Genomic DNA, 27,672 nt, shown 5'->3' on the forward strand with positions numbered 1-27,672 from the left:
TGAAGTTGAAATGTGAAATGGTTAAGGTTAGGGTTATAGTAAGGGTAGGAGTTAGGGTTATAGGGTAGGGACGTCCCAAGGATCCCTGTTAGCACTGACCATTCCCCAACCCCCTCCTCCCACTCCCCTCCTCCTCATTCAGAACTATCCGTGGTACTGAACACGATTCGCTCTGACGTTGATACACTGTCACGTTGTGTGTTGTGCTGGCTGTAGCTGTATGGTACAGTCAGCCTCCTACATGTCTTACATGTAAGTCATTACAGAGAAAAGCTGTGGGCAACATGCCTGGTATTCGTGTTGGGGGTTTCGTGGTTTCACACAAAGAAAAGTAGGAAGAAGGAGAGAGACAAGGGGAGAGAGAAATAGATAGTTGTCAGGAAATATCTGGCTAATTTTCTAAGGGGGCATCATTGATTTTGGCATTGTATCCTGGTCTGCCTTGAGCGCTTCGAAAGGATGGAGACGATGGAGTCCATGGAACCGATATCTGCGCACTACACCACCGCATACCCGGAGATCCACCCCGATAGCGCCTATGGATCTACGGAAGGGGAGGAGAACCATTCACCGTCTGCCCCCCCAGCTCTTTCATACGACGAAGAATTAATGCACAAGGTAGGAGGATGATTGGATTGATGTCTAAATAATATAAAACTCTGTTGCTTGTTGATTTTCTCATAAGACGAGGCTATGCACTCGGTTATCTCTTATTGATTTCAGTCACGTTAAGATATAACTCGTAATGGTTCAGCTCTTTGATGCCACATCTAAATAACAGTTGTCTTGACCTGGTGGAATAGCACTTTGAATCGTCATTGGGCTTTCCATGGTACTGAAACGCTGGATAGCAGTTGGATAATAGCCCACTGACCATCGCAGCAGGAGAGAGTGTATGACGATGTTTCCAAACCAAAGCAAACACCTGTACTGTGCCCTCCCCGTCCCCGAAGTGTTTCGGTTCGCTGCCAGTACCAGCTCATACCCTGTCCAAATAACCTCACATTAACTAACCAGCCTTCGTGCTGAGTCCACAGCTTCAGCCTGGTCTCATAGACTAGACGTAACATAGTAAAGGTAAATCCGGAACACTCAAATGAGTATGATATGTGTAATTACATGAGACAGAAGGTTACTTAAGGCAAAAACTAAAGTAGGGTGGTATAACGCGAATGTTCCAATAGTTTTTCCACCGTTCATTTTTCAATGGGGGATTTTTTATTTATTTTTTATATATATATTTTTTTGAATTACCCCTTTTTTCTACAATTATCCAATTGTTGTAGTAGCTACTATCTTGTCTCATCGCTACAACTCCCGTACGGGCTCGGGAGAGACGAAGGTTGAAAGTCATGCGTCCTCCGATACACAACCCAACCAGCCGTACTGCTTCTTAACACAGTGCGCATCCAACCCGGAAGCCAGCCGCACCAATGTGTCGGAGGGTACACCGTGCACCTGGCAACCTTGGTTAGCACTCACTGCGCCCGGCCCACCACAGGAGTCGCTGGTGCGCGATGAGACAAGGACATCCCTACCGACCAAGCCCTCCCTAACCCGGACGACACTAGGCCAATTGTGCATTGCCCCACGGACCTCCCGGTCGCGGCCGGTTATGACAGAGCCTGGGCGCGAACCCAGGGACTCTGATGGCACAGCTGGCGCTTCGTGTAGGCTTACCCTGTCTTGATGTTTTGATAACCACGTAAATCTCTCTCGGACAAGGTCACTTTTACCAATATATTTGCCTGTAATTACCCCACAAAAATGAAATGCTTTTTAGCCTCTAATGTGGCTATCATACAGAACTACAGATCCTGTTGCAAGCTTTGAAGTCATCAATCAAGGCAGTGTTGCAGGGAGGGAAAGCCTAAACATTTCTCCATGCTAAATCTCAGGTTCAAGTAACGTAAACTCACTCACTTTTGTACATCTCCTTGGTCCGTACAATTGACCTTATTTTAGCGCCCCAAAAACATAATACTTCCAGATCAACTGTAATGTCAATACCATTGTAAAGCACAATTTCTCCCCTTTCCAACAGAATCAATTACATGACCCCCACGCTGCCCGTTTCTGTATGATTCAAGAAGGCAATCAGCCCCATCGGGTCTTTTTAAAAATGGCAGGTGGGGAAGCGAAAATAATGCGTGATAGTGAGAAGGAGAGATATTGTGTGGGAAAATAGCTTTTTTTCACTTGATTTGTCCAACTTATCACCTTATTGCCTCTAAAATGTAAATAAAACACTGTAAAGAGTTTATATAATGTGTCATTACATACCTATTTGAAGGTTTATGTCGCATTTGAATCGGGTTTTTAGGGCGGTGCTAAAGTGATCTTCAGAAGTAAACAGCGGCTTTGAGAATGATGATCGCTTGCAGTGATGATGCAAAAAAATGACTAGGTATCCCCCCTTACCCCCGTCACTGTCCATTTCTTGTTTTTAAACGATGAGAGAAGTGCTACACCTGGTGGAGAGAGATTGTAAGACAGAAATAGTTGCTTTATGCGTGCTGTACGTTACGGCATGACACATCACGATGTAACGGAGGGTCAGTTTTTTTTACACTTTTCTCCAATAATATAGAGCCATTACCATGTCGATCAACGCTTGAATAGAAACGTAGTTCACACCCCCGATTTTGAAGTCAACACAGTCGCTACAGTCCCATTAGTTTCCTTTGTAGCCTCATTTGAATGTTGCGGTTGCACACATTTGTACGGAATGGGGTGAGTACTTTAGTAAGGAACCTACAAGTAAAGTCAAATATAATAACTGGTAGATATTCTTTAGTCTTTTTGTAGTTTCTTGTTTAAATAATTGATTTTGTGTATTTATCATGTGCATTACTGTTTAGCATCTTTCAAATAACCTACCTTAGCATGTTTTATTACTAGAATAGTTTAAATTACCCTGGCCTTTGTAGCTAACTAGCCAACCTTAGGTCTTTCCGTCGATCAGAATCAAGGGTGGTTCTGTGCTATGTAACCACAACTCCGGATTGTAACCACTACTCCGATAAGCATGCATGTGTATTTGATCATTTTCCGACCTCTGTAAGAGAGAGGCATCGCTGGAGCCATGTGATAAGGTAAGCCCTGTTTGCTAGCTGCTAAAAAGCTATTTTGGTTTGGTCAAAGATCTGTAGTTAGCTAGGTGCTTATGAAAATTTGCTAGATAACCACTGACTGTAGTTACGTGTACAAGGCACATTACCTTCCTTACAAGTAAAAATAAAACCAGCATTAGCAGGTATAATGACTGTGTTGACCTTTTTATTGACAAGTATTTAGTGAGCTAGCCAGCTAGATAACGTTGGCTCACAGTTTGTGTAGTCATACTTTTTCACATCTAAAAACAAGTCTCTCACCGTTGCTGCCTGCTATAGACCACCCTCTGCCCCCAGCTGTGCTCTGGACACCATATGTGAACTGATTGCCCCCCATCTATCTTCAGAGCTCTTGCTGCTAGGCGACCTAAACTGGAACATGCTTAACACCCCAGCCATCCTACAATCTAAACTTGATGCCCTCAATCTCACACAAATTATCTACAAACTGGATTCACCTCTACATCGCCAGAGGAACAGAGGAGGAGTAGAATAAGGGTATGGCTAAAAGCAATAAGAATTGGTCGTCTAGAAAGTCTGGAACAGAGAGTAAAAGGAGGTTTCTGGGGGTGATAAAATAGCATCAAGGTATAATGTACAGACAAAGGTATGGTAGGATGTGAATACAGTGGAGGTAAACCTAGGTATTGAGTGATGAAGAGAGAGATATTGTCTCTAGAAACATCATTGAAACCAGGAGATGTCATTGCATGTGTGGGTGGTGGAACTAATAGGTTGGATAAGGTATAGTGAGCAGGACTAGAGGCTCTACAGTGAAATAAGCCAATAAACACTAACCAGAACAGCAATGGACAAGGCATATTGTCATTAAGGAGAGGCATGCATAGTAGAGTGATCAAAAGGGTCCAGTGAGTAGAGAGGTTGGTTGGGGGTCACGGCGATTTAGACAGCTAGCCAGGCCATCGGTAGCAAGCTAGCATAGGATGGAGGTCTGTTATTAGCCACCTCTTGCGTTCCGTCAGTAGATTAGTGGGGTTCCGTGTGGTAGAGGGGATTAATCCAAATCACAAAAAAAACAAAAAAACAATAGATATAGTTATAGAGGCCCAAGAAAAATAAATAAATAAATAAATTGTCCGATTGTCTATTCAGATAGCAGCCGATAAGACAGCTAACGGTTAGCGGGCCGCAGATGGGCGTTCAGGTAACGTCGCGACGGAGGAACCAGCCGGATAACTCCTTCGGGTAGATAACGTCGGCAGTCCAGTTGTGAAGGCCCAGTGGGGCTCCGCGTAGGCAGTAAAACGGGTCCGGATAGGTGATTGAAGCCCAGGAGTGATTGATGGAACTCTTCAGCTGGCTAGCTGCGGAATAATTGATGTTTGCTCCGGAATCGGCGAAAGCCGATAGTCACATGGATAGCAGCTAGCTAGCTGTGAGATCCAGGTATGAATGTCCAGAGTTAGTGGTTGAAATCCAGGGACATGGAGAGAAAAATTGGTCCGGTATGTTCCGTTCCGAGCCGCGCTGTGCCGTACAAAACTCGCGATAGATTTTCGAGCTAAAGGATAGCTGATGACCACAAAACGTGGTTAGCTGAATACTAACGATTAGCCAGTAAAGAAGCTAACTAGCTTCTGATTAGCTTCTGATTAGCTTCTGGATTAGCTTCTGGCTAGCTTCTGGCTAGCTCCTGGCTAGCTTCTGGCTAGTTTCTGGCTAGCTTCTTGGAGGATTACAGATTTGAGGTAAATAATACTTTTTTTATAAATATAAATTGGTGAGGCGGGTTGCAGGAGAGTGTTTTGAAGATGAGTTTATGGAAAATTAAAAATATATATAAAAAGGTATGTGAAAAAAGTTGTAAATATATATATATACGGGACACGACAAGACGAGGACAAAAGACGTCTGAACTGTTATGCCATCTTGGAATCGTGTGTTCATCATGGATTGGGCACAGGATTCTGATCGCGCTGGTGAATAGTAGCTGACGATGTCAGCTAGAGATGAAATGCAGGAGCTTCCTGCAGGAATTTGTAGTTTTGCTGAGGTCTTCTCTGTTGCTAAACTCAGCAAAAAAAGAAACATCCCTTTTCCAGGACCCTGTCTTTCAAAGATAATTAGTAAAAATCCAAATAACTTCACAGATCTTCATTGTAAAGGGTTTAAACACTGTTTCCCATGCTTGTTCAATGAACCATAAACAATTCATGAACATGCACCTGTGGAACGGTCGTTAAGACACTAACACCTTACAGACGGTAGGCAATTAAGGTCACAGTTATGAAAACTTAGGACACTAAAGAGGCCTTTCTACTGACTCTGAAAAACGGCAAAAGAAAAGATGCCCAGGAACCCTGCTCATCTGCGTGAACATGCCTTAGGCATGCTGCAATGAGTCATGAGGACTGCAGATGTGGCCAGGACAATAAATTGCAATGTCCGTACTCTGAGACGCCTAAGACAGCGCTACAGGGAGACAGGACGGACAGCTGATCGTCCTAGCAGTGGCAGACCACGTGTAACAACACCTGCGCAGGATCGGTACATCCGAATATCACACCTGCGGGACAAGTTCAGCATGGCAACAACTGCAACACCAGGAACGCACAATCCCTCCATCAGTGCTCAGACTGTCCGCAATAGGCTGAGAGAGGCTGGACGGAGGGCTTGTAGGCCTGTTGTAAGGCAGGTACTCACCAGACATCACAGGCAACATTGTTGCCTATGGTCACGAACACACCGACGCTGGACTGAGCAGGACTGGAAAAAGTGCTCTTCACTGACGAGTAGCGGTTTTGTCTCACCAGGGATAATGGTTAGATTCGCGTTTATCGTCGAAGGAATGAGCGTTACACTGAGGCCTGCACTCTGGAGCGGAATCAATTTGGAAGTGGAGGGTCCATCATGGTCTGGGGAAGGTGTGTCACAGCATCATCGGACTGAGCTTGTTGTCATTGCAGGCAATCTCAAAGCTGTGTGTTACAGGGAAGACATCCTCCTCCCTCATGTGGTACACTTCCTGCAGGCTCATCCTGACATGACCCTCCAGCATGACAATGCCAGCAGCCATACTGTATATTGTGTGCATGATTTCCTGCAAGACAGGAATGTCAGTGTTCTGCCATGGCCAGCAAAGAGCCCGGATCTCAATCCCATTGAGCACGCCTGGGACCTGTTGGATCGGAGGCTGAGGGCTAGGAGGTGCCTTGGTGGGGAAGTGGGGTAACACCTCACAGCAGCAACTGGTAAATCTGGTGCAGTCCATGAGGAGGAGATGCACTGCAGTATTTAATGCAGCTGGTGGCCACACCAGATACTGACTCTTACTTTTGATTTTGACCCCCCATTGTTCAGGGACACATTTTTCAATTTCTGTTAGTCACATTTCTGTGGATTTGTTCAGTTTATGTCTCAGTTGTTGAATCTTATGTTCATACAAATATTTACACATGTTAAGTTTGCTGAAAATAAACGCAGTTGACAGTGAGAGGACGTTTCTTTTTTTGCTGAGTTTATTTAGGATTTAGCATTTGTTTTAGATAATTGAGGCGAATGTATTGATATAACTCCCCTAGTCCGAGAAAGAATTACACGGTTATCAAAATGTCACGCCAAGGTAAGCCTACACCAAATACCTATGTGAGAAATGAATGGTGAAAAAACTATTGGAACCATTTCCGTGTTTGACTGCTAGGTTTTGTGGGTATTATGACATGTCCACTTTGGGGGACTATTTAGGCTGAAAGGATTTGAGAAATATGATTGGTTGACGATAGGCCTATGACATTGACCTACGTCTTGTCTTGTGCAGAATATCAGATCTCAATAACAATTGGAGAAGTGTTTAACATCACCATGGCTACCACATCCTTATGATATAGGATTGTTTTGCTGCGGGACAAAGGACCAAAATGCATGACTGTTCCGCACAATCCGAGACATGTGGTCACCCTGTCCAAACTTTTCATGTTTGAATCTCATCACAGACAACTTTAGAATTTTAGCAAATTAGGAACTTTGTAACTACTACTTTGCAACTACTTAGCATGTTAACTAACCCTTTCCCTAACCCAGTGCCTTGGGATCCCACAGGGTGCACATTTTGGTTTTTGCCCTAGCACTACACACCTGATTAAAATAATCAACTAATCATCAAGCTTTGTAGTGTTAAGGCAAATACCAAAACATGCACCATTTTGGGTCCCGAGGACCAAGTTTAGGAAATGCTGCCCTAACGTTTGCCCTTTGACCTAACTCCTAACCTTAACCCCTGACCCCTAGCCTAGCTAACGTTAGCCATCTAGCTAACGTTAGCCATCTAGCTAACGTTAGCCATCTAGCTAACGTTAGCCATCTAGCTAACGTTAGCCATCTAGCTAACGTTAGCCATCTAGCTAACGTTAGCCATCTAGCTAACGTTAGCCATCTAGCTAACGTTAGCCACCTAGCTAACGTTAGCCACCTAGCTAACGTTAGCCACCTAGCTAACGTTAGCCACCTAGCTAACGTTAGCCACCTAGCTAACGTTAGCCACCTAGCTAACGTTAGCCACCTAGCTAACGTTAGCCACCTAGCTAACGTTAGCCACCTAGCTAACGTAACAGTTGTTAAAGTACAATGTGAATTTCACCAGGTTCATATATTAATATGTTGTGTTGATTTGTTATGCATGCCTGCATCCTGGGAGAAGGGGAGTGTGTACTTGCGTTTTGCCCTGCATGCACCTGCTCAAATAATTTTGATGCACTGAGAGAGGTAGGCATGCGTTTTCTGTTGTCTTCAGAAAAGTTTGATTCTTTTAAGCACAAAGTCATACACACAGTGTTTTGTTCATGAATAATGATGTATATTTAGAGGTTACTCATAAGTGGATGGTATTGTTAAGATGCACTTGTAATTGTACTTTTTAGGATGATATCAACATTCTGAATTCAACATTAATAGCTAGCTAAGGTATTAGCAGGCTATTGTATTTGTGAACGATGGCTAGCTCCTCGAATGATCCCAGTCCCTCCTTGTGCATCTGTTGTAGAAAAAGGTGACGTTTCTCAGAACATATGTGCTCTACAAATGTTTTATTTCCTTTTGGATGCAGATGCAGGATGCAGAGAGTGAGTTCTGCTTGATTAACACTACCTGAACTCCAAAGTCCACGTTTATAGTCTCAATCAACCAACCACAACGCAGAGTTACAGCGGTGCAGTATAGCACCGGCTACACTAACGTTAGCCACCTAGCTAACATTAGCCACCTAGCTAACATTAGCCACCTAAGCTAACATTAGCCATCTAAATTGGAAATTGGAATTCGTAGCATATCATACGTTTTGCAAATGATTTACATATACTATGTTACTTCTACACCTAAGCCCAGGTTGACAGCTTTGAAAGTACTGCAGTTCACTTTACTTAAATATGCAGTTTGCAAAGACTACAGTTCAATCCAGTTGAATTGGCTGCTGCAGTTGCATCAATTAAGTTTGTTTCTCTTGGGATAGGCCTGGCTACATTTCATTATATTTTATCAGTCGTCTGGACTGGCCTAGTTCTTTTCACTGTTGTGCCGCTCCATTAGTACTGTATATAGGTCAGAGTAGGGCACCACTGCACTGCTTTCATTTCTCTCAGAAATCAGGGGCAGGGAAGGAGCCCATTGATAAAAAGGTTTGTAGTACAAGCCAATGGCTGAATGACCGTAGACTTGGAGTCATCAGTGTGTTTTAGATCTCTCTACACAATGCTAAAGAAGGATTGTAGTGGTCAGTCCCTTCTGTAGTAATGGTCCTATAGCTTTCTAATTAGTCTGAATGACCTTATTGACAGCACTCTCTACAAGCCGCATAGGACACACACACACACACACACACACACACACACACACACACACACACACACACACACACACACACACACACACACACACACACACACACACACACACACACACACACACAGGTCTGAACTGTCTGCTTTACTTATGATCTTGGAGGTAGAAGTAATACGTTTCAGTACAACAACCTGCTTCACACTGACTCATCACCTACTTCCAGATCTGTGCCTACAGTAAAGGTCCACTGCATATTTGACAGGATTGACCAATTCCCAACCAACCTTACAGCCCTTACCCCCTGTGTACTTGTGGCGATCTGGCTGGGTTGGTATTGGCCATATAGAGAATATTCCACCTAGCCTATCAGTGCAGAAGGAATCATGTTCTCTGATGTAATACAACGGGGTGGATGATGACAACTCAGGCCACAGACAGGACACTTAGGGAATATGTGTGTGTTTGTGTGTGTGTATGTATACAATGCATTTGGAAACTATTTAGACCCCTTGACTTTTTCCACATTTTGTTACTTTACAGCCTTATTCTAAAATTGATTAAATATATATTTTTTCCTCATCAATCTACACACAATACCACATAATGACAAAGCAAATAAATAAATAAATAAAAAATGAAATATCAAATTTACTTAAAGTATTCAGACCCTTTATTCAGTACTTTGTTGAAGCATCTTTGCTTGCGATTACAGCCTCGAGTCTTCTTGGGTGTGACGCTACAATCTTGGCAGACCTGTATTTGGGGAGTTTTTCCCATTCTTCTCTGCAGATCCTCTCAAGCTCTGTCAGGTTGGATGGGGAAGGTCGCTGCACAGCTATTTTCAGGACACTCCAGAGATATTTAGATTGGGTTCAAGTCTGGGCTCTGGCTGGGCTGCTCAAGGACATTCAGAGACTTGTCCCAATCGTCGCACCCCCAGTCTGAGCGCTCTGGAGCAGATTTTCATTAAGAATCTCTCTATACTTTGCTCCATTCTTCTTTCCCTCGATCCTGACTGGTCTCCCAGTCCCTGCTTCTGAAAAACATCCCCACAGCATGATGCTGCCACCACCATGCTTCACCGTAGGGATGGTGCAAGGTTTCCTCTAGACGTGATGCTTGGCAATCAGGCCAAGGAGTTCAATCTTGGTTTCATCAGACCAGAGAATCTTGTTTCTGATGGTCTGACAGTCCTTCAGGTGCCTTTTGGCAAACTCCAAGCAGGCTGTCATGTGCCTTTTACTGAGGAGTGGCTTCCATCTGGCCGCTCTACCATAAAGGCCTGATTGGTGGAGTGCTGCAGAGATCGTTGTTCTTCTGGAAGGTTATCCCATCTCCATAGAGGAACTCTGGAGCTCTGTCAGAGTGACCATTGGGTTCTTGGTCACCTCCCTGTCCAAGGCCTTTCTCCCCGATTGCTCAGTTTGGATGGGCGACCAGATCTAGGAAGATTCTTGGTGGTTCCAAGCTTCTTCAATTTAAGAATGATGGAGGCCATTGTGTTCTTGGGGACCTTCAATGCAGCAGAATGGTTTTGGTATCATTCCCCAGATCTGTGCCTCAACACAATTCTGTCTCGGAGCTTTACGGACAATTCCTTCGACCTCATGGCTTGGTTTGCTCTGACATGCACTGTCAACAATGGTACCTTATATGGACAGGTCTGTGCCTTTTGAAATCATATCCAATCAATTGAATTTACCACAGGTGGACTCCAATCAAGTTGTAGAAACATCTCAAGGATGATCAATGGAAACAGGATGTACCTGACATCAATTTTGAGTCTGAAAGGGTCTGAATACTTATGTAAATAAGGTATTTCTGTTTTTAATTTTTAATATGTGTGCAAAAATGTCTAAAAACATGCTTTCACTTTGTAATTATGGGGTATTGTGTGTAGATTGATGAGAATAAAATATAATGTAATCAATCTTAGAATAAGGCTATAACAAAATGTGTAAAAAGGGAAGGGGTCTGAATACTTTCAGAATGCACTGTATGTGTGTGAGTTAATGGCGGACACTCACAGCCTCCTAACAAGCTCCTCATGAACCACAGAGATAAAGAACCATAAGTGCTTGGAGAGAGGATATATCCTCGTGTTGGACACACACACACACACACACACACACACACACACACACACACACACACACACACACACACACACACACACACACACACACACACACACACACACACACACACACACACACACACACACGCACACACTCTTCCTGTGTCTTCCACTGGTCCGTGACGAATTTCCCAAACATTTGCATCTGTTCCAGCTAATTGCATCTGAGTCACCGGGGGGATATAATGCTCCATTTCCAGCAAACCCCATGTTACCACAGAAAAGCTTTGCTCATAATCCCCAACAGACTTATTGCGTCTTCTTCCCCTCACAATACTCCCCCTTCCCTCCTTTCCTGTCGGCTTCCCCTCAATGATGTAACATGACTAGAGGTGGGTATATTATTTAGTTTACCAGTAAACCACCAGAATTTTGGTATCTTTCAAGGATTTATGTATCTAGTGGCCCTTTTGGGTACTTCAGATGATCATAGGTGTCTGTACTGTAAGTATCTCTGGTCCTCTGTGTGGCCTTATCACATGTAAAATATATTAAATAATTAAACAAGATCATTTAAAAAATTTAAATATTAAATTACGAAGCTGTAAAATATGATCCTAAATATAAACCATCAACTTAGTGAATATCATTGGTGTTTAATATTAAGGTTTCAGCATTAAATATACCGTACCAGTCAAAAGTTTGGACATACCTACTCATTCAATTGTAGAATAATAGTGAAGACATCAAAACTATGAAATAATACATATGGAATCATGTAGTAACCAAAAAAGTGTTAAACAAATGTTATTTCATATTTGAGATTCTTCAAAGTAGCCACCCTTTGCCTTGATGACAGCTTTGCACACTCTTGACATTCTCTAAACCAGCTTAATGATGTAGTCACCCGGAATGCATTTCAATTAACAGGTGTGCCTTGTTAAAAGTTCATTTGTGGAATTTCTTTCCTTCTTAATGCATTTGCACCAATCAATTGTGTTGTGACAAGGCAGGGTTGCTGTACAGAAGATAGCCCTATATTTGGTAAAAGACCAAGTCCATATTATGGCAAGAACAGCTCAAATAAGAAAAGGGAAAAGACAGTCCATCATTACTTTAAGACACGAAGGTCAGTCAATGCAGAACATTTCAAGAACTTTTAAAGTTTCTTCAAGTGTAGTTGCAAAACCATCAAGCATATGACTGTCTTGGTGTGTTTGGACCGTTCTAATTTGTTGGTGATGTGGACACCAAGGAACTAGTAGTACCACTACTGCCCTCAACCTACTCGAGTAAAAGTATAGATACCTTAATAGAAAGTTACTCAAGTAAAAATGAAAGTCACCCAGTAAAATCTTACTTGAGTAAAAGTCTAAAAGTATTTGGTTCTAAATATATTAAGTATCAAAAGTAAATATAATTGATAAAATATACTTAAGTATCAAAAGTAAAAATATAAATAATTTAAAATTCCATATATTAAGCAAAGCAGACAGCACCATTTTCTTGTTTTGGAAATGTACAGATAACCAGGGGTACACTCCAACACTCAGACATAATTTGCAAGCGATGCATTTGTGTTTAGTGAGTCTGCCAGATCAGAGGCATCAGGGATTGGACCATTTTACTGACCTGCTGCGCATTCAACATGTAATGAGTACTTTTGGGTGTCAGGGAAAATGTATGGAGTAAAAAGTATATGATTTTCTTTAGGAATGTAGTGAAGTAAAAGTAAAAGTTGTCAAAAATATAAATAGTAAAGTACAGATACCCCAATACTTTACAGCACTGCCAAAGTTACAATAGATTGCTATAGATTTTCTGTTAATTACCAAAATTATTAAACATTCCAGCAACTTTGGTAATTACCGGTAGCTTTGCAACCCTAAACAATGACCAACCCCATATTACCCAGTGGAGGCTGCTAAGGGGAGAACGGCTCATAATAAAGTCCGGAACAGAGCAAATGTAATGGCATGAAACACCTATGAACCATATTTTTGATGTGTATGATTCTACTGGTTCCACCCCAGTCATTACCACGAGCCCGTCCTCCCCAATTAAGGTACCACATAAACGCTATCACACTTATTGCACCCTCCTCTCCCAACTCCCCATACTCCTCCATCCATCCTTCCATCCTTCCCCATTCTCCCCACTTCCCTCCCCAAACTCCCCTCATCTCTCCCCATACTCCCTCCATCCCTCCTTCCCTTGCTGCTTCCCTCAGTGATGTAACATGGTCTGTGTGATATCAGTGGAGATGTAGGAGAGGAGACAGATGCATTAAAGTTGGATGAGATTTAGATTAAATAGTAATTTAGCTGTCAGTCTGTTGGCAGAGGATCTGTGGTACAGCTTTATCCATAGGGTTGTGTGTGTCAATGACAGCTTGTAAGTAAGCATTTCGCTGGACCTGTTGTATCCTGTGTATGCAACAAATATACTTTTATTTGATTTGAACCCTGGGGTGCCACCAAAATGGATGGGCATATTACGCAAATGTCTACCAACCCAAAGGCTGTGAGTTCAAATCTCATCATGGACAATTTTATCTAATTAGCAACTTTTCAACTACTTACTACTTTTTAGCTACTTTGTAACTAAACTTGGCAAAAAAAGAAACGTCCTCTCACTGTCAACTGCATATTTTCAGCAAACTTTAACATGTGTAAATATTTGTATGAATATAACAAGATTCAACAACTTAGACAAACTGAACAAGTTCCACAGACATGTGACTAAATTGAATAATGTGTCCCTGAACAAAGGGGGGGGTAAAAATTCAAAGTAACAGTCAGTATCGGAAGTGTGCCTCCATCTGCATTAGGTACTGTAGTGCATCTCTTCCTCATGGACTGCACCAGATTTGCCAGTTCTTGCTGTGAGATGTTACCCCACTCTTCCACCAAGGCACCTGCAAATTCCCGGACATTTCTGGGGGGAATTCTATATTTTTTTTAAATGTTCACATTTATTTAACCAGGTAGGCCAGTTGAGAACAAGTTCTCAATTACAACTGCGACCTGGCCAAGATAAAACAAAGCAGTGTGACAAAAACAACAACACAGAGTTACAGATGGGAATAAACAAACGTACAGTCAATAACACAATAGAAAAATCTATATACAGTGTGTGCAAATGTAGTAAGATTAGGGAGGAATGGTCCTAGCCCTCACCCTCCGATCCAACAGGTCCCAGACGTGCTCATTGGGATTGAGATCTGGGCTCTTCACTGGCCATGGCAGAACACTGACACTCCTGTCTTGCAGGAAATCACGCACAGAACGAGCAGTATGGCTGGTGGCATTGTCAGGATGAGCCTGCAGGAAGGGTACCACATGAGGGAGGAGGATGCCTTCCCTGTAACACACAGCGTTGAGATTGCCTGCAATGACAACACCACCCCAGACCATGACGGACCATCCACCTCCAAATTGATCCCGCTCCAGAGTACAGCCCTCGGTGTAACGCTCATTCCTTCGACGATAAACGCGAATCCGACCATCATCTATGGTGAGACAAAACCGCCACTCGTCAGTGAAGAGCACTTTTTGCCAGTCCTGTCTGGTCCAGCACGGTGGGTTTGTGCCCATAGGCTATGTTGTTGCCGGTGATTTCTGGTGAGGACCTGCCTTACAACAGGCCTACAAGCCCTCAGTCAAGCCTCTCTCAGCCTATTGCGGACAGTCAGAGCACTGATGGAGGGATTGTGCGTTCCTGGTGTGACTAGAGCAGTTGTTGTTGCCATCCTGTACCTGTCCTGCAGGTGTGATGTTTGGATGTACCGATCCTGTGCAGGTGTTGTTACACGTGGTCTGCCACTGCGAGGACGATCAGCTCTCCATCTTGTCTCCATGTAGCGCTGTCTTAGGCGTCTCACAGTACGGACATTGCAAATTATTGCCCTGGCCACATCTGCAGTCCTCATGCCTCCTTGCAGCATGCCTAAGGCACATTTACGCAGATGAGCAGGGACCCTGGGCATCTTTCTTTTGGTGTTTTTCAGAGTCCGTAGAAAGGCCTCTTTAGTGTCCTAAGTTTTTAATAACAATGACTTTAATTTTCTCAACCTTAACCCTTTAATCTAACTCCTAAACTAAACCCTAATCTTAACCCCAACCCCTCACGTAGCTAACGTTAGCCCCATAGCTAGAATTCTTAACATATCATACGTTTTTCAAATTTGTAACATATTGTACATTTTGTAAATTCGTAACATATTGTACATTTTACAAATTCGGAACATACCTAATAATACGAATTGTAATTCGGAACATATCATGCAAATTTGGTGATGGAAATCCATCACCAAATACCTAAAGAGCTAAAACATTTTTTTTCTAGAAAAACAAACTGGTCTCAGAGCATTTCATATTATTCTGTGTGTAAATTCATGACAGTACATTTAATGGGATGTCTTGGATTTACACACTGAATAATACGAAGTGCTCTGAGACCAGTTAGTTAGGAAAAAAAATGTTTTAGCTCTTTAGATCTTAAGATTTGAACGGTTTGGGCCAGAGACAAGTTGTTTTCTGCATTGTAAAGGTGCAAACACGGACACAAAGCCATGCTCTGTTTGTTCCTATGGCAGAGGCTGTGGTACAAGCCTTATCAGACTTGCCTAAGCTAATAGTTTGTACAGGCAAAGTAAAATTACACAAACTACTTTGCTGGTGATGTGCACCCCTCAAATTATACAAATGTAACAACAGCCTTAGCGCACTGGACTTGAAACAATGATACCGATGTAATGTAACCATGTGCTATTCAATGTATTATCTGAGCAGCACTGGTGCTCCCAAGTCAAAATTCCATTGCTTTCCACAGGGCACGTTTATAAGTGATTGTTCAATAAAATAATAAAGATTAGGGAAAGTTTTACGACACACCTGAGAGTTCCTCAATGCACACCAGTTGAAAGCCACTATCAGATAGATGATACAGATATACCATGCACCTATAATTGTGAATGAGTGTGTTAGACTTCTAATCTGGCTAGTGACCATTTTAGTTTATCCAGAATAGTGATCAATGTTGAGTTTAATCCAGTTGTTTTTTAATTGAACCTTTATTTAACTAGGAAAGTCATTTAAAAACAAATAGTTATTTACAATGATGGCCTACTCCGGCCAAACCCAGATGACGCTGTGCCAATTGTACACCAGCCTACGGGACTCCCAATCACAGCCAGATGTGATACAGCCTGGATTCAAACCAAGGACTGTAGTGACACCTCTTGCACTGAGATGCAGTGCCTTAGACCCCTGCGCCTCTCGGGAGCTCGATGAGTATACTTAATTTCAAGTCCTCATAATGGTATTTATCATTTATCTGCTGTATAAATTTTACATACTGCATGCAGTTTTATTACATATATAGATGTTACCAGAATACATTCACTGTACTACCTGGAGCTTAATAATAATTTCATTTGTTAATAGCCAAGCTGAAATAACCCAAAGAACCGATTTGAAATTGCAGCTCAAATAGCCAACCCCAGTATTGTTATATTTCTATTAGCATCTCCCGTCCCAATTTCCTTATCTCATGTGACTGTCTGTGTGCGTCTTAAATCCCATGGAAGCCGAGTTCAAAGACACCCTCAAAGTTGAGTCAGAGCTTTCTGAATCTACTTCAATGCTTCTACACTCAGTTACAGTCTATAATCCTGTGTGTCTGTGTTGAGTAAGATACTTAGCTGTGTCTGCAGGAAGAGATCATTGATTCACCTAAGCCCGTTCAGTTTGTCAGTCATCAAAAATCTATTGATCTCAGTTTTCTAAGGTAATCTTCTCACCCTTGTAGGAAGATAGGTGAGACTCTGTGCTGTGTAAACATATCCACATGCTGCACATACATACAGTCATGCACAGGCTGACACACACACAAACATGATATGAATGGGCACTGTTGCACTCATTGATGCACATACAGATACATGCACACATGCTCTCACTCATGTTTGCACACACAAATACACACACACATGCAGATTATTGTCTTGTTGTGTGTGTTGTTGGCAGACTATCCTGGTGGGGGATAGTGGAGTGGGTAAGACGTCTCTTCTGGTCCAGTTTGACCAGGGCAAGTTCATCCCTGGATCCTTCTCTGCTACTGTTGGCATCTGCTTCACGGTGAGTGAGAGAGTGAGAGAGTGAGTGAGGGAGTGAGTGAGTGAGTGAGTGAGTGAGTGAGTGAGTGAGTGAGTGAGTGAGGGAATGTGTGAGAGAGAGTGAGTGTGTGAGTGAATGTAATCAATCAATCGCCCCTCTTGTCTCATCTCCTCAGAACAAGGTGGTGACTGTAGACAACGTGAAGGTAAAACTACAGGTAAGTCAATCTGAATGAATCCCTGTTCAAATATTTTTTTGTTGCACAGAAAGGGGGATTTATTTTAATATGGTGTATTCTTCCCTCTTCATGTCAGATGTGGGACACTGCAGGCCAGGAGCGGTTCAGGAGTGTGACACATGCCTATTACAGGGACGCCCATGGTAAAACAGTCTTGACACATGCCTATTACAGGGACGCCCATAGTAAAACAGTCTTGACACATGCCTATTACAGGGACGCCCATGGTAAAACTGTCTTGACACATGCCTACACTCTTAGAAAAAAAGGTGCTATCTAGAGGATTCTTACAGGATTCTTTGGCTGTCCCCATAGGAGAACCCTTTGAAGAACCTTTTTTTGGTTGCAGGTAGAACCCTTTTCGGTTCCATGTAGAACCCTTTCTACAAAGGCTTCTACATGGAACCAAAAAGGGTTCTACCTGGAACCAAAAAGGGATATCCTATGGGGACAGCCGAAGAACCCTTTTGGAACCCTTTTTTCGAAGAGTGAACTACAGGAAGGCGCAGTAAAACAGTCTTGACAGATGCCTACTTCAGGAAGACCAAGTAAAACAGTCTTGACACATGCCTACGTAACAGATGTGATCATACCTTACTTCTTAACTCTCTTGCGTTGTGTTTTTAAAGAAAGGACTGTCCAGCCAGTGGTCCCAGTTGGTGTTTATTCTGACGATAGATGTGCAGGACAACAGTATGTTGATGGCTGTAGATTTGGGATTTGTGTGTTAGCATGGAAATAACTGTGAATTAGCATGGAGTTAATGTGACCATTACAATTAAATCATGCTAACGAACTTGCTCTTACAGCAATAACATAAAAAGCACATCCCAGGATGCTCCCAATATCTAACAAGTACCGTGCACATCACAGGAGGTTGGTGGCACCTTAATTGGGGAGGACGGGTCCGTGATAATGCCTGGAGCGGAATAAGTGGAATGGTAACAAATACATCAAACACATGGTTTCCACATGTTTGATGCCTTTCCCTCTATTTGATTCCATTCACTCAATTCCAGCCATTATCATGAGCCGTCCTTCCCCTCAGGAGCCTCCTGTGGTACACATACAGTACCAATCAAAAGTTTGAACACGCCTACTCATTCAAGGTTTTCCATGTTTTGAAAACTATTTTCGACATTGTAGAATAATAGTGACACATATAACACATATAGAATCATGTAGTAACCAAAAAAGTGTTAAACCAATCAAAATATATTTTTCAAAGTAGCCACCCTTTGCCTTGATGACAGCTTTGCCCACTCTTGGCATTCTCTCAACCAGCTTCACCTGGAATGCTTTTCCAACAGTCTTGAAGGAGTTCCCACATATTATTATGAGCTCTTGTTGGCTGCTTTTACTTCACTCACCGGTCCAACTCATCCCAAACCATCTCAATTGGGTTGAGGTCTGTGATTGTGGAGGCTAGGTCATTTGATGCAGCACTCCATCACTCTTCTTCTTGGTCAAATACTCCTTACACAGATTGGAGGTGTGTTGGGTCATTGTCCTGTTGAAAAACAAACGATAGGCCCACTAAGCGCAAACCAGATGGGATGGCGTATCGCTGCAGAATGCTGTGGTAGACATGCTGTTTAAGTGTGCCTTGAATTCTAAATAAATCATCACAGTTTCACCAGCAAAACACCCCCACACCATCACACCTCCTCCTCCATGCTTCACGGGGGAACCACACATGTGGAGATCATCCTTTCACCTACGCTGCATCTCACAAAGACACTGCGGTTGGAACCAAAAATCTCAAATTTGGACTCATAAGATCAAAGGACAGATTTCCACCAATCTAATGTCCATTGCTCATGTTTCCTGGCCCAAGCAAGTCTCTTCTTCTTATTGGTGTCCTTTAGAATTGGTTTCTTTGCAGCATTTCGACCATGAAGGCTTGATTCACGCAGTCTCCTCTGAACAATTGTGTCTGCTACTTGAACTCTTTGAAGCATTTATTTTGGCTGTAATCTGAGGTGCAGTTAACTCTGGCGTTGGACTAGTAACCGGAAGGTTGCAAGTTCAAATCCCCGAACTGACAAGGTACAAATCTGTTGTTCTGCCCCTGAACAGGCAGTGTTCCTAGGCTGTCATTGAAAAAAATAATTTGTTCTTAACTGACTTGCCTAGTTAAATAAAGGTAAAATATAATGAACTTATCCTCTGCAGCAGAGGTAACTCTGGGTCTTCCTTTCTTGTGGCGGTCCTCATGAGAGTCAGTTTCATAGCGGTTGATCATTTTTGACGACTGCACTTGAAGAAATATTCAAGTTCTTGAAATTTTCCTTCATGTCTTAAAGTAATGATGAACTGTCCGTACTCTTTGCTTATTTGAGCTGTTCTTGCCATAATATGGACTGTCTTTTACCAAATAGGGTTATCTTCTGTATACCACCCCTACCTTGTCACAACACAACTGATTGGCTCAAATGCATTAAGAAGGAAAGAAATTCCACAAATTAACTTTTAACAAGGCACACCTGTTAATTGAAATGCATTCCAAGTGACTACCTCATGAAGTTGGTTGAGAGAATGCCAAGAGTGTGCAAAGCTGTCATCAAGGCAAAGGGTGGCTACTTTGAAGAATCTCAAATATAAAATATAGTTTTATTTGTTTAACACTTTTTTGGTTACTACATGATTCCATATGTGCTATTTCATAGTTTTGATGTCTTCACCATTTTTCTACAATGTAGAAAATAGTAAAAATAAAGAAAAGCCCTTGAATGAGTAGATGTTTGCAAACTTTTGACTGGTACTGTATATATAAAGTATATATACATAATAAACTTGTACACATTGTAAATGCATAAATAGAATGCACTATTTCAGAACGTGATTTATCGCTTGCATGTCAATATCAGACTGGGAAGAATTTACGATCTCCCCTATCTGCAAGCATGACCAATGGCAATATACCTAATTGATATGTAAATGTAACCAACCAATAGGAATACACAAACATCGAATACATATTTCTGCAGTGTCAAGTGGATATCACAACAAACCTGTTACACCTTCTACAGGGACACCTACAGTAAAACAGTCTTGTCAAGCCAACAATCTGGCTCTGGATCTCAGCCATAAGGAGATACCTGATTATAACTATTTGTTATTTATATCATATACATTCATCTATTATTCATAGGGCTACATTTCATGTTTTTTTTTTTTTCTCATAGCCCTACTCCTTTTATACGACATCACCAGCAAATCCTCATTTGACAACATACGGGTAAGTCTTGGTCTCTGAAGGACACCTCTGCCATTATAATGTCTTTAACTGGTGATGCACTGCAGAATTGTAATATTATAAAGATGTCCAGTGAGAGTTGTAATGTTTACAAATGACTAATCATACCAATTATGAGGAGGATATTGCCTGAAATGTAAACTGATACCACAAAGTGTTGACATGAACAATGATGTGTGTGTGTGCATGCATGGTGTGTGTATGTGCATGTGAAAACTAAATGGCAGAGTTCCTGCTCGACTACATTGCATTGTATCAACCAAAAGTTGTGTTCCACGTCATTGATTGTGCAGTTGGGCACTAGATTACTGTATCATATGATGTTATTAGCTGATATGTTAAATACAGTGCGTTTGGAAGGTAGTCACATTTTGTTACGTTAAAGCCTTATAAGATTTATTCAACAAAAAAATTCCGCCCCTCATCAATCTACACACAATAGCCCATAATGACAACGCAAAAACAGGTTTTTAGAAATGTTTGCAATTTTTAAAAAACAACTTAACTATCAAATGTACATAAGTATTCAGAACCTTTACTCTGTACTTTGTTGAAGCACCTTTGGCAGCGATTACAGTCTTGAGTCTTCTTGGGTATGACGGTACAAGCTTGGTTCACCTGTATTTGGGGAGTTTCTCCCATTCCTCTCTGCAGATCCTCTCAAGCTCTGTCAGGTTGCATGGGGAGCATCACTGCACAGCTATTTTTAGGTCTCTCCAGAGATGTTCGATCAAGTCTGTGCTCAGGCTGGGCTGCTCAAAGACATTCAGAGACTTGTCCCGAAGCCACTCCTGCGTTGTCTTGTCTGTGTGCTTAGGGTCGTTGTCCTGTTGGAAGGTGAAGATTTGCTCCAGTCTGAGGTCCTGAGTGCTCTGGAGCAGGTTTTCATCAAGGATCTCCCTGTACTTTGCTCCATTCATCTTTCCCTCGATCCTGACTAGTCTCCCAGTCCCTGCCACTGAAAAACATCCCCACAGCATGATGCTGCCACCACCAAGCTTCACCGTAGGGATGGTGCCAGGTTTCCTCCATTCAGGCCAAAGAGTTCAATCTTGGTTTCATCAGACCAGAGAATCTTGTTTATCATGGTCTGAGAGTCCTTTAGGTGCCTTTTGGCAAACTCCAAGCATACTGTGATGTGCCTTTTACTAAGGAGTGGATTCCGTCCAGCCACTCTACCATAAAGGCATGATTGGTGGAGTGCTACAGGTGGTTGTCCTTCTGGAAGGTTCTCCCATCTCCACAGAGGAACTCTGGAGCTCTGTCAACATCCTGACCAAGGCCCTTCTCCCCCGATTGCTCAGTTTGGCCAGGCAGCCTGCTCTAGGAAGAGCCTTGGTTATTCCAAACGTTTTCTATTTAAGATTGATTGAGGCCACAGTGTTCTTTGGAACTTTCAATGCTGCAGAAATGTTTTGTTACCATTCCCTAGATTTGTGCCTAGACACAATCCTGTCTCGGCGCTCTACAGGCAATTCCTTCGACCTCATGGCTTGGTTTTTGCTCTGACATGCACTGTCAACAGTGGGATCTTATATAGACAGGTGTGTGCCTCTCCAAATCATGCCCAATCAATTGAATTTACCACAGGTGGACTCCAATCAAGTTGTATAAACATCTCAAGGATGATCATTGGAAACAGGATGCACCTGAGGTCAATTTCGAGTCTCATAGCAGAGTGAATAATTCTGTAAATAATGTATTTCTGTTTTAAAGTTTTAATAGATGAGCAAATATTTCAAAAAAACTGTTTTTGCATTGTCATTATGTGGTATTGTGTGTAGATTGATGAGGAAAAACATTTATTTAATCAATTTTAGAATAAGGGTGTAATGTAATAAAATGTTGAAAAAGTCAATGAATCTGAATACTTTCCGAATGCACTATACCGGGCGTGGTAAGATCTGGCATGCGTCTGCAATGTAGTTGGCCACGAACTCGACCCTAAAGCAATACTCGTTGCTCCCAGTTTACAGGTACTGTAGTTTCGTTCGGGTTTCCCACTTGTTACGAACTCAGCATTAGCTGTGTTCCCACAACCTCCCTTCTTGTCCTCTGATTGGCTGTTTCTCCCTCTGTAGGCGTGGCTTACAGAGATTCATGAGTATGCACAGAGGGATGTAGTCATCATGTTGCTGGGCAACAAGGTGAGAGGAATGGAAGGAATGGATAGGCCTGAAAAGCTTTTTGTAGTGGAAGAAAAGGAGAAGTATGCTGTTCGCCCTACCTCACATAACACCACACACAAATGATTGGACACACTCTCTGACTCACTCAAGCTGGTTATTCTTTCCAGTTATTCAACAGAAATGAGACGTTCAGATAATGCAAGTGCATTGTGTTTTACTCTGATGACACTGAGATATTTGGCCTATTTGGATATTCTGGCCTTTCTCTTCTCCAATGGTGTGAATCTCTTTTCCCCCTACAGGCAGACATGGCCAGTGAAAGAGTGATCAGGAGAGACGAAGGAGAGAAGCTGGCCAGGGTGAGCAGCATGGTCACCTGTGAAGTAAATCATGCATTGATGCCAAGAACAGATATGTGCAACATTTACAGTTACGCCAATATGTAGATCCTAATTTCAATTTAGGATTAAGCACACAGTATTCTAAATTGACAATCCAATCCTTACCCAAGTTGAATGTAATAGTTCTGTTTTCCTCTCCAAGGAGTATTCTGTTCCTTTCATGGAGACAAGTGCCAAGACTGGGGTGAACGTTGATCTGGCTTTCATTGCAGTGGCAAAGTAAGTGACAACACCCACACTGGCATCATGGAATTATAATAATTTTTTAAATGTCTTCCTCACTTTTTTTGTGCTCATCCTGCCATCCCTTCCTCCCTCCATCCCTTCCTCCCTCCATCCATCCATCCATCCATCCATCCATCCATCCATCCATCCATCCACCCACCCATCCATCCATCCATCCATCCATCCATCCATCCATCTATCCATCCATCCATCTTTCTTTCCCTTCTGCAGGGAGCTGAAGCACAGGGCAGTACATGGCCAGCAGCCCAACGAGCCCAAGTTCCAGATTCATGAGTACATTGAGTCTCAGAAGGAAAAGTCTGGTTGCTGTAGCTACTTCTGATGCAGATACCTTTTTCTCTCACCTCTGACTCTATACTCCCCCGATCAGCATCAGCTCTGCCAGGTACAATCAAGGGGAGTGAAGAGGTGCCATCTAAGTAGTACACAGCAAGGAACTTACAGGGAGGGAAGTACATCAACTAATCAGCTTCGGATGAGTGTGGGAGAATTGGCTTTGAGGTTTTTGTATTTATCTTTTACACAAATACAGAAATGCCATAGAACTATTTTCCCCCTTTTACAAGGAAGAGCTGTCTCAAGATTAACACATTTCCCCTAGGACCCATGATACTGTGTTATCATTAAAATGCAGTGCCATGCATGTGTCACAAGGTGGAAAGTGTTGGGTTCTAAGTCTGGGTTGAGCAGGCAGAGTGAAGCAGAGGCAGACAACAAAATAATGTTTTCAAACATTTATTTTCTATGGCATGGTTTTCTCCACATAAATTGCGATCAAAGTTTAAGCATGTTCTCCGTTAAAATTCTTACTTCAATTCCATAATTATTTTCCATACTTCTTAGCATGCTCTTTTACTTTTAACTTTAAAACCCATGCTAGTTACAACCACAGATATACAAACCAAACAAAACAAAAAGGGTCCCAGGAAGTGATAGAGCCCAGGAGGCAGGTGTCTATTTTTTCAAGAGCTCAATTTCAGCTTGACCAAACTCAATTAGCAATATGCTCTCACCAATCAAAGCCATAATACGTTCCGGCACAACCTGGGACCCACCATGCTTCCAGACAACATTCACTTCCTGTGAGCAGCTGCCTGGAACACAAAAACAAATGGGTTTAAATACAGCATTCAAAAGCATATGATGTGTTAATCAACCAACACAAATGCTTCCATGCAAATAACTCACACCTGCTTTCAGATATATAATAATACAATTTCATAATATTATGCTGCTGAAGTTATTTCAGGTTGTCAATTTTAATATGAACTTGAGTATTTTATTCAGAATATTACAATATGTTATTTACCTGGTCAGTAGTTTCTTGTGAGAATGCCAAATGTTGTATTTGATGTATGCTGCATGAAAATTATATTTTCTAAAATGTTTTGTATTTGTCTCTCACTTCACTGGGAATATTGTGTGTGTGTGTGTGTGAGAGAGAGAGAGAGAGAGAGAGAGAGAGATTGAGAGAGAGAGAGAGGGAGCGCTCAAAGTTGGTACACACCGCCAGAGGGCAGTGTCTTTTAATTTATGTTCTGTTATTCCCTGAAGGGCTGAAGGCATCATGGTCAAATGTAAAACAATGAATGTAATGTTCTTATATTCACAATAGTGTGCTACATTGAACTTAGAAGGGTTTTATAGTTGACCTATTTTCATGAGATTTGTTTTTATTCTTTCAGGAACAAAGAAACGTGTTATCAGTTTGGATTAAATCTATGGATGAGGAATCATGAAGAAGCTTTGCATTCACATAAATAGCCATAGCCTATCGATGACAGTGTCTATGTCATAGAGATCCTATTAAATGAATTATAACAAAGCAACAGCAAACATGTCGTCCCACACAAATAATGGGCCAATCAGTGTAATTTTGTAAATTACAGATCTCTATGTGAAGACGTATTATTCACCTAAGTTTCATCAAAATCGAGCCAGTGGTGTCTGAGGTATCGTGTGTGACTAATGTACTTACAGTTGATTACTATGACTCCCCCCCTCCCTTGGGCCCATCAGTGTAATTTTGTAGATGATGGAATTTTATGGCAAGATGCATCATTCACCCAGTCTTCATCAAAACTGGGCCAGTGGTGTCTGAGATATTGTGTGGGTTAGCTAGACTTATATGCCTGACCATGTATGCCAAATTTCAGCACTCTAAGTCAAACAGATCAAGAGATATAAACATGCCCGTTATAATGCTACCGTGAAGTCGATATGAATGTTCTTGCATATGTTGTCTTGACAGGGTTTGCAACATGTGTACCACAATTTGTTACAATACAAATAACCTTGACTGATTTACAGTGCCTTCAGAAAGTATTCAGACCCCTTCACATTTTGTTATGTTACAGCCTTATTCTTAAATGGATTAAATAAAACAAATTCGTCAGCAATCTACACACAATACCACATAATGACAATGCAAAAACAGGTTTTTAGAAATGTTTGCAAATGTATTGAAAATAAAAAACAGAAATACCTTATTTACATAAGTATTCAGACCCTTTGCTATGAGACTCAAAATTGAGTTCAGGTGCATCCTGTTTCCATTGATCATCCTTGAGATGTTTCTACAACTTGATTGGAGTCCACCTGTGGTAAATTTAATTGATTGGACAGGATTTGGAAAGGCACACACCTGTCTATATAAGGTCCAACAGTTGACATTGCATGTCAGCGCAAAAACCAAGCCATGAAGTCGAAGGAATTGTCTGTAGAGCGCCGAGACAGGATTGTGTCAAGACACAGATCTGGGGAAAGGTACCAAAAAATGTCTGCAAGCCCATAATCTACTTGACAAGTAATAGCCTAGGTGACAACTTTTGTTCATAGAAGAATTTAAAGGCAGCCCATTGGCTGTCTGATGAACTCAGTGACAGTGTTAGCCTCCCCATGATGTTCCGGTTTTGAGGGGAAATGGAAAGAGAGACACTTTTTGAAGTTAACAAGGGTTTTCACTAATTATCCTCAGCCACAAAGTCAAATTGGCAATATCGGAAAAATGTGCTTTTTGGTTTTAATTTTAAGGTTATGGTTAGGCATAAGTTTAGCAGTGTGGATAAGGTAGGGTTAGGTTTAAAATCTGATTTTTAAGAAAAATTGTAGAAATAGGCGGGTTTATGCTAAAGCCACTTTCTATCATTCTACATTTCATCAGTTTGGATGAAACTCTTCAACCTTCTCCTCCATCCACTTTGAAAAGAAGGTTGATGACATCCACTCCTCATTCACTCAACCTATTGAGTCTACTGGTCACACTCTCAAAACTACCCTACGCCTTGACCTCTTTCTCCCCTCTTTCTCCAGATGAAATCCTGCAATTAGTGAGGTCCAGCCGCCCGACAACCTGCCCACTCTACCCCATCACTACCTCCCTTCTCCAGACCATCTCTGAAGACCTCACTTCCCTCATCAACTCATCTCTGACCACTGGCTGAGTCCCCTCTGACTTCAAAATGGCCAGAGTCGCTCCCCTCCTCAAGAAACCAACAACTCTACAGACCAGTATCCCTTCTTTTCTTTCCAAAACACTTGAGCGTGCTGTCTCTGACCAACTCTCTAGCTATCTCTCTCAGAACGATCTTCTTGACCCTAACCAGTCAGGTTTCAAGACGAGTCACTCAAGCGAGACAGCTCTTCTCTGTGTCATGGAGTCTCTCTGCACTGCCAAAGCTGACACTCTCCTCTGTTTTCATCCTCCTAGATCTATCTGCTGACTTTGACACTGTGAGCCATCAGTTTCACTTTGTGGCCGTGGTAACTAGTGACGACCATTAACAAGGCAACACTCCATCTAAGCTTCTCCACATTTACTGGATTGGTTGAACAGTGCAGAAGAGAACCTCCCCGGACTGTTTTTTTTCTTCTCATCAAGACCGGTATGTAGGGAAGGGATCATCAACTAGATTCAGCCATGGGATTAATTTTTATTTTATTGTTCTTGAGCTCAAGGTCAGGGGGCTAGAACAAATAAGAATTTGTTCTTAACTGGCTTGCCTAGTTAAATAAAATAAATAAATTGCAAGTCATTTGAAGACCTCAAATTGACCATAAGAAGCCCAAACAGATATATTTGACTAAAACATTCTCATTTCAAACCTTACTTACATTTGTATACGATTACATACAGTATATACTGAGTATACCAAACAGTAGGAACACCTTCCTAATATTGAGTTGAACCCCTCCCCTGCTTTTGTTCTCAGAACAGCCTCAATTTGTCAGGGCATGGACTCTACAAGTTGTCAAAAGCGTTCCACAGGGATGCTGGCCCATGTTGACTCCAATGCTT

General features: G+C 42.0%; 1 protein-coding gene across 3 annotated transcripts; it reads left to right on the forward strand.

Moving 5' to 3' along the window:
• Positions 1-162: 162 nt before the first annotated feature.
• On the forward strand, positions 163-27,493 carry LOC112257549 (ras-related protein Rab-37). 3 transcript variants are annotated; one of them, XR_002954598.2, is made up of 10 exons: positions 163-618; positions 17,013-17,123; positions 17,278-17,319; positions 17,417-17,567; positions 20,529-20,581; positions 22,681-22,746; positions 23,031-23,087; positions 23,272-23,348; positions 23,586-23,760; positions 26,688-27,493. XR_002954598.2 is itself a non-coding variant. In XM_024431203.2 (9 exons), exons 1-9 carry the CDS (start codon positions 460-462, stop codon positions 23,695-23,697), a joined length of 828 nt encoding a protein of 275 aa, XP_024286971.1. In that variant the 5' UTR covers positions 163-459; the 3' UTR covers positions 23,698-24,763. The 3 variants fall into 3 exon arrangements, 2 of the variants coding, with proteins under 2 accessions (XP_024286971.1, XP_024286983.1); XM_024431203.2 differs by lacking the exon at positions 26,688-27,493 and having other exon boundaries at positions 23,586-24,763; XM_024431215.2 differs by lacking the exon at positions 26,688-27,493 and having other exon boundaries at positions 17,417-17,483; positions 23,586-24,763.
• The last annotated feature ends 179 nt before the right edge of the window (positions 27,494-27,672 follow it).

The sequence above is a fragment of the Oncorhynchus tshawytscha genome, linkage group LG01, assembly GCF_018296145.1.
Source record: "Oncorhynchus tshawytscha isolate Ot180627B linkage group LG01, Otsh_v2.0, whole genome shotgun sequence".
Classification (NCBI taxonomy): Eukaryota; Metazoa; Chordata; class Actinopteri; order Salmoniformes; family Salmonidae; genus Oncorhynchus; species Oncorhynchus tshawytscha.

Bases quoted from the DNA above. Each gene is read 5' to 3' on its own strand.
- LOC112257549 (XM_024431203.2), top strand. From the start codon at position 460: ATGGAGACGATGGAGTCCATGGAACCGATATCTGCGCACTACACCACC. The intron at 619-17,012 runs GTAGGAGGATGA...TGTTGTTGGCAG, and splicing joins ACGAAGAATTAATGCACAAG to ACTATCCTGGTGGGGGATAG. The intron at 23,088-23,271 runs GTGAGCAGCATG...TTCCTCTCCAAG, and splicing joins AAGGAGAGAAGCTGGCCAGG to GAGTATTCTGTTCCTTTCAT.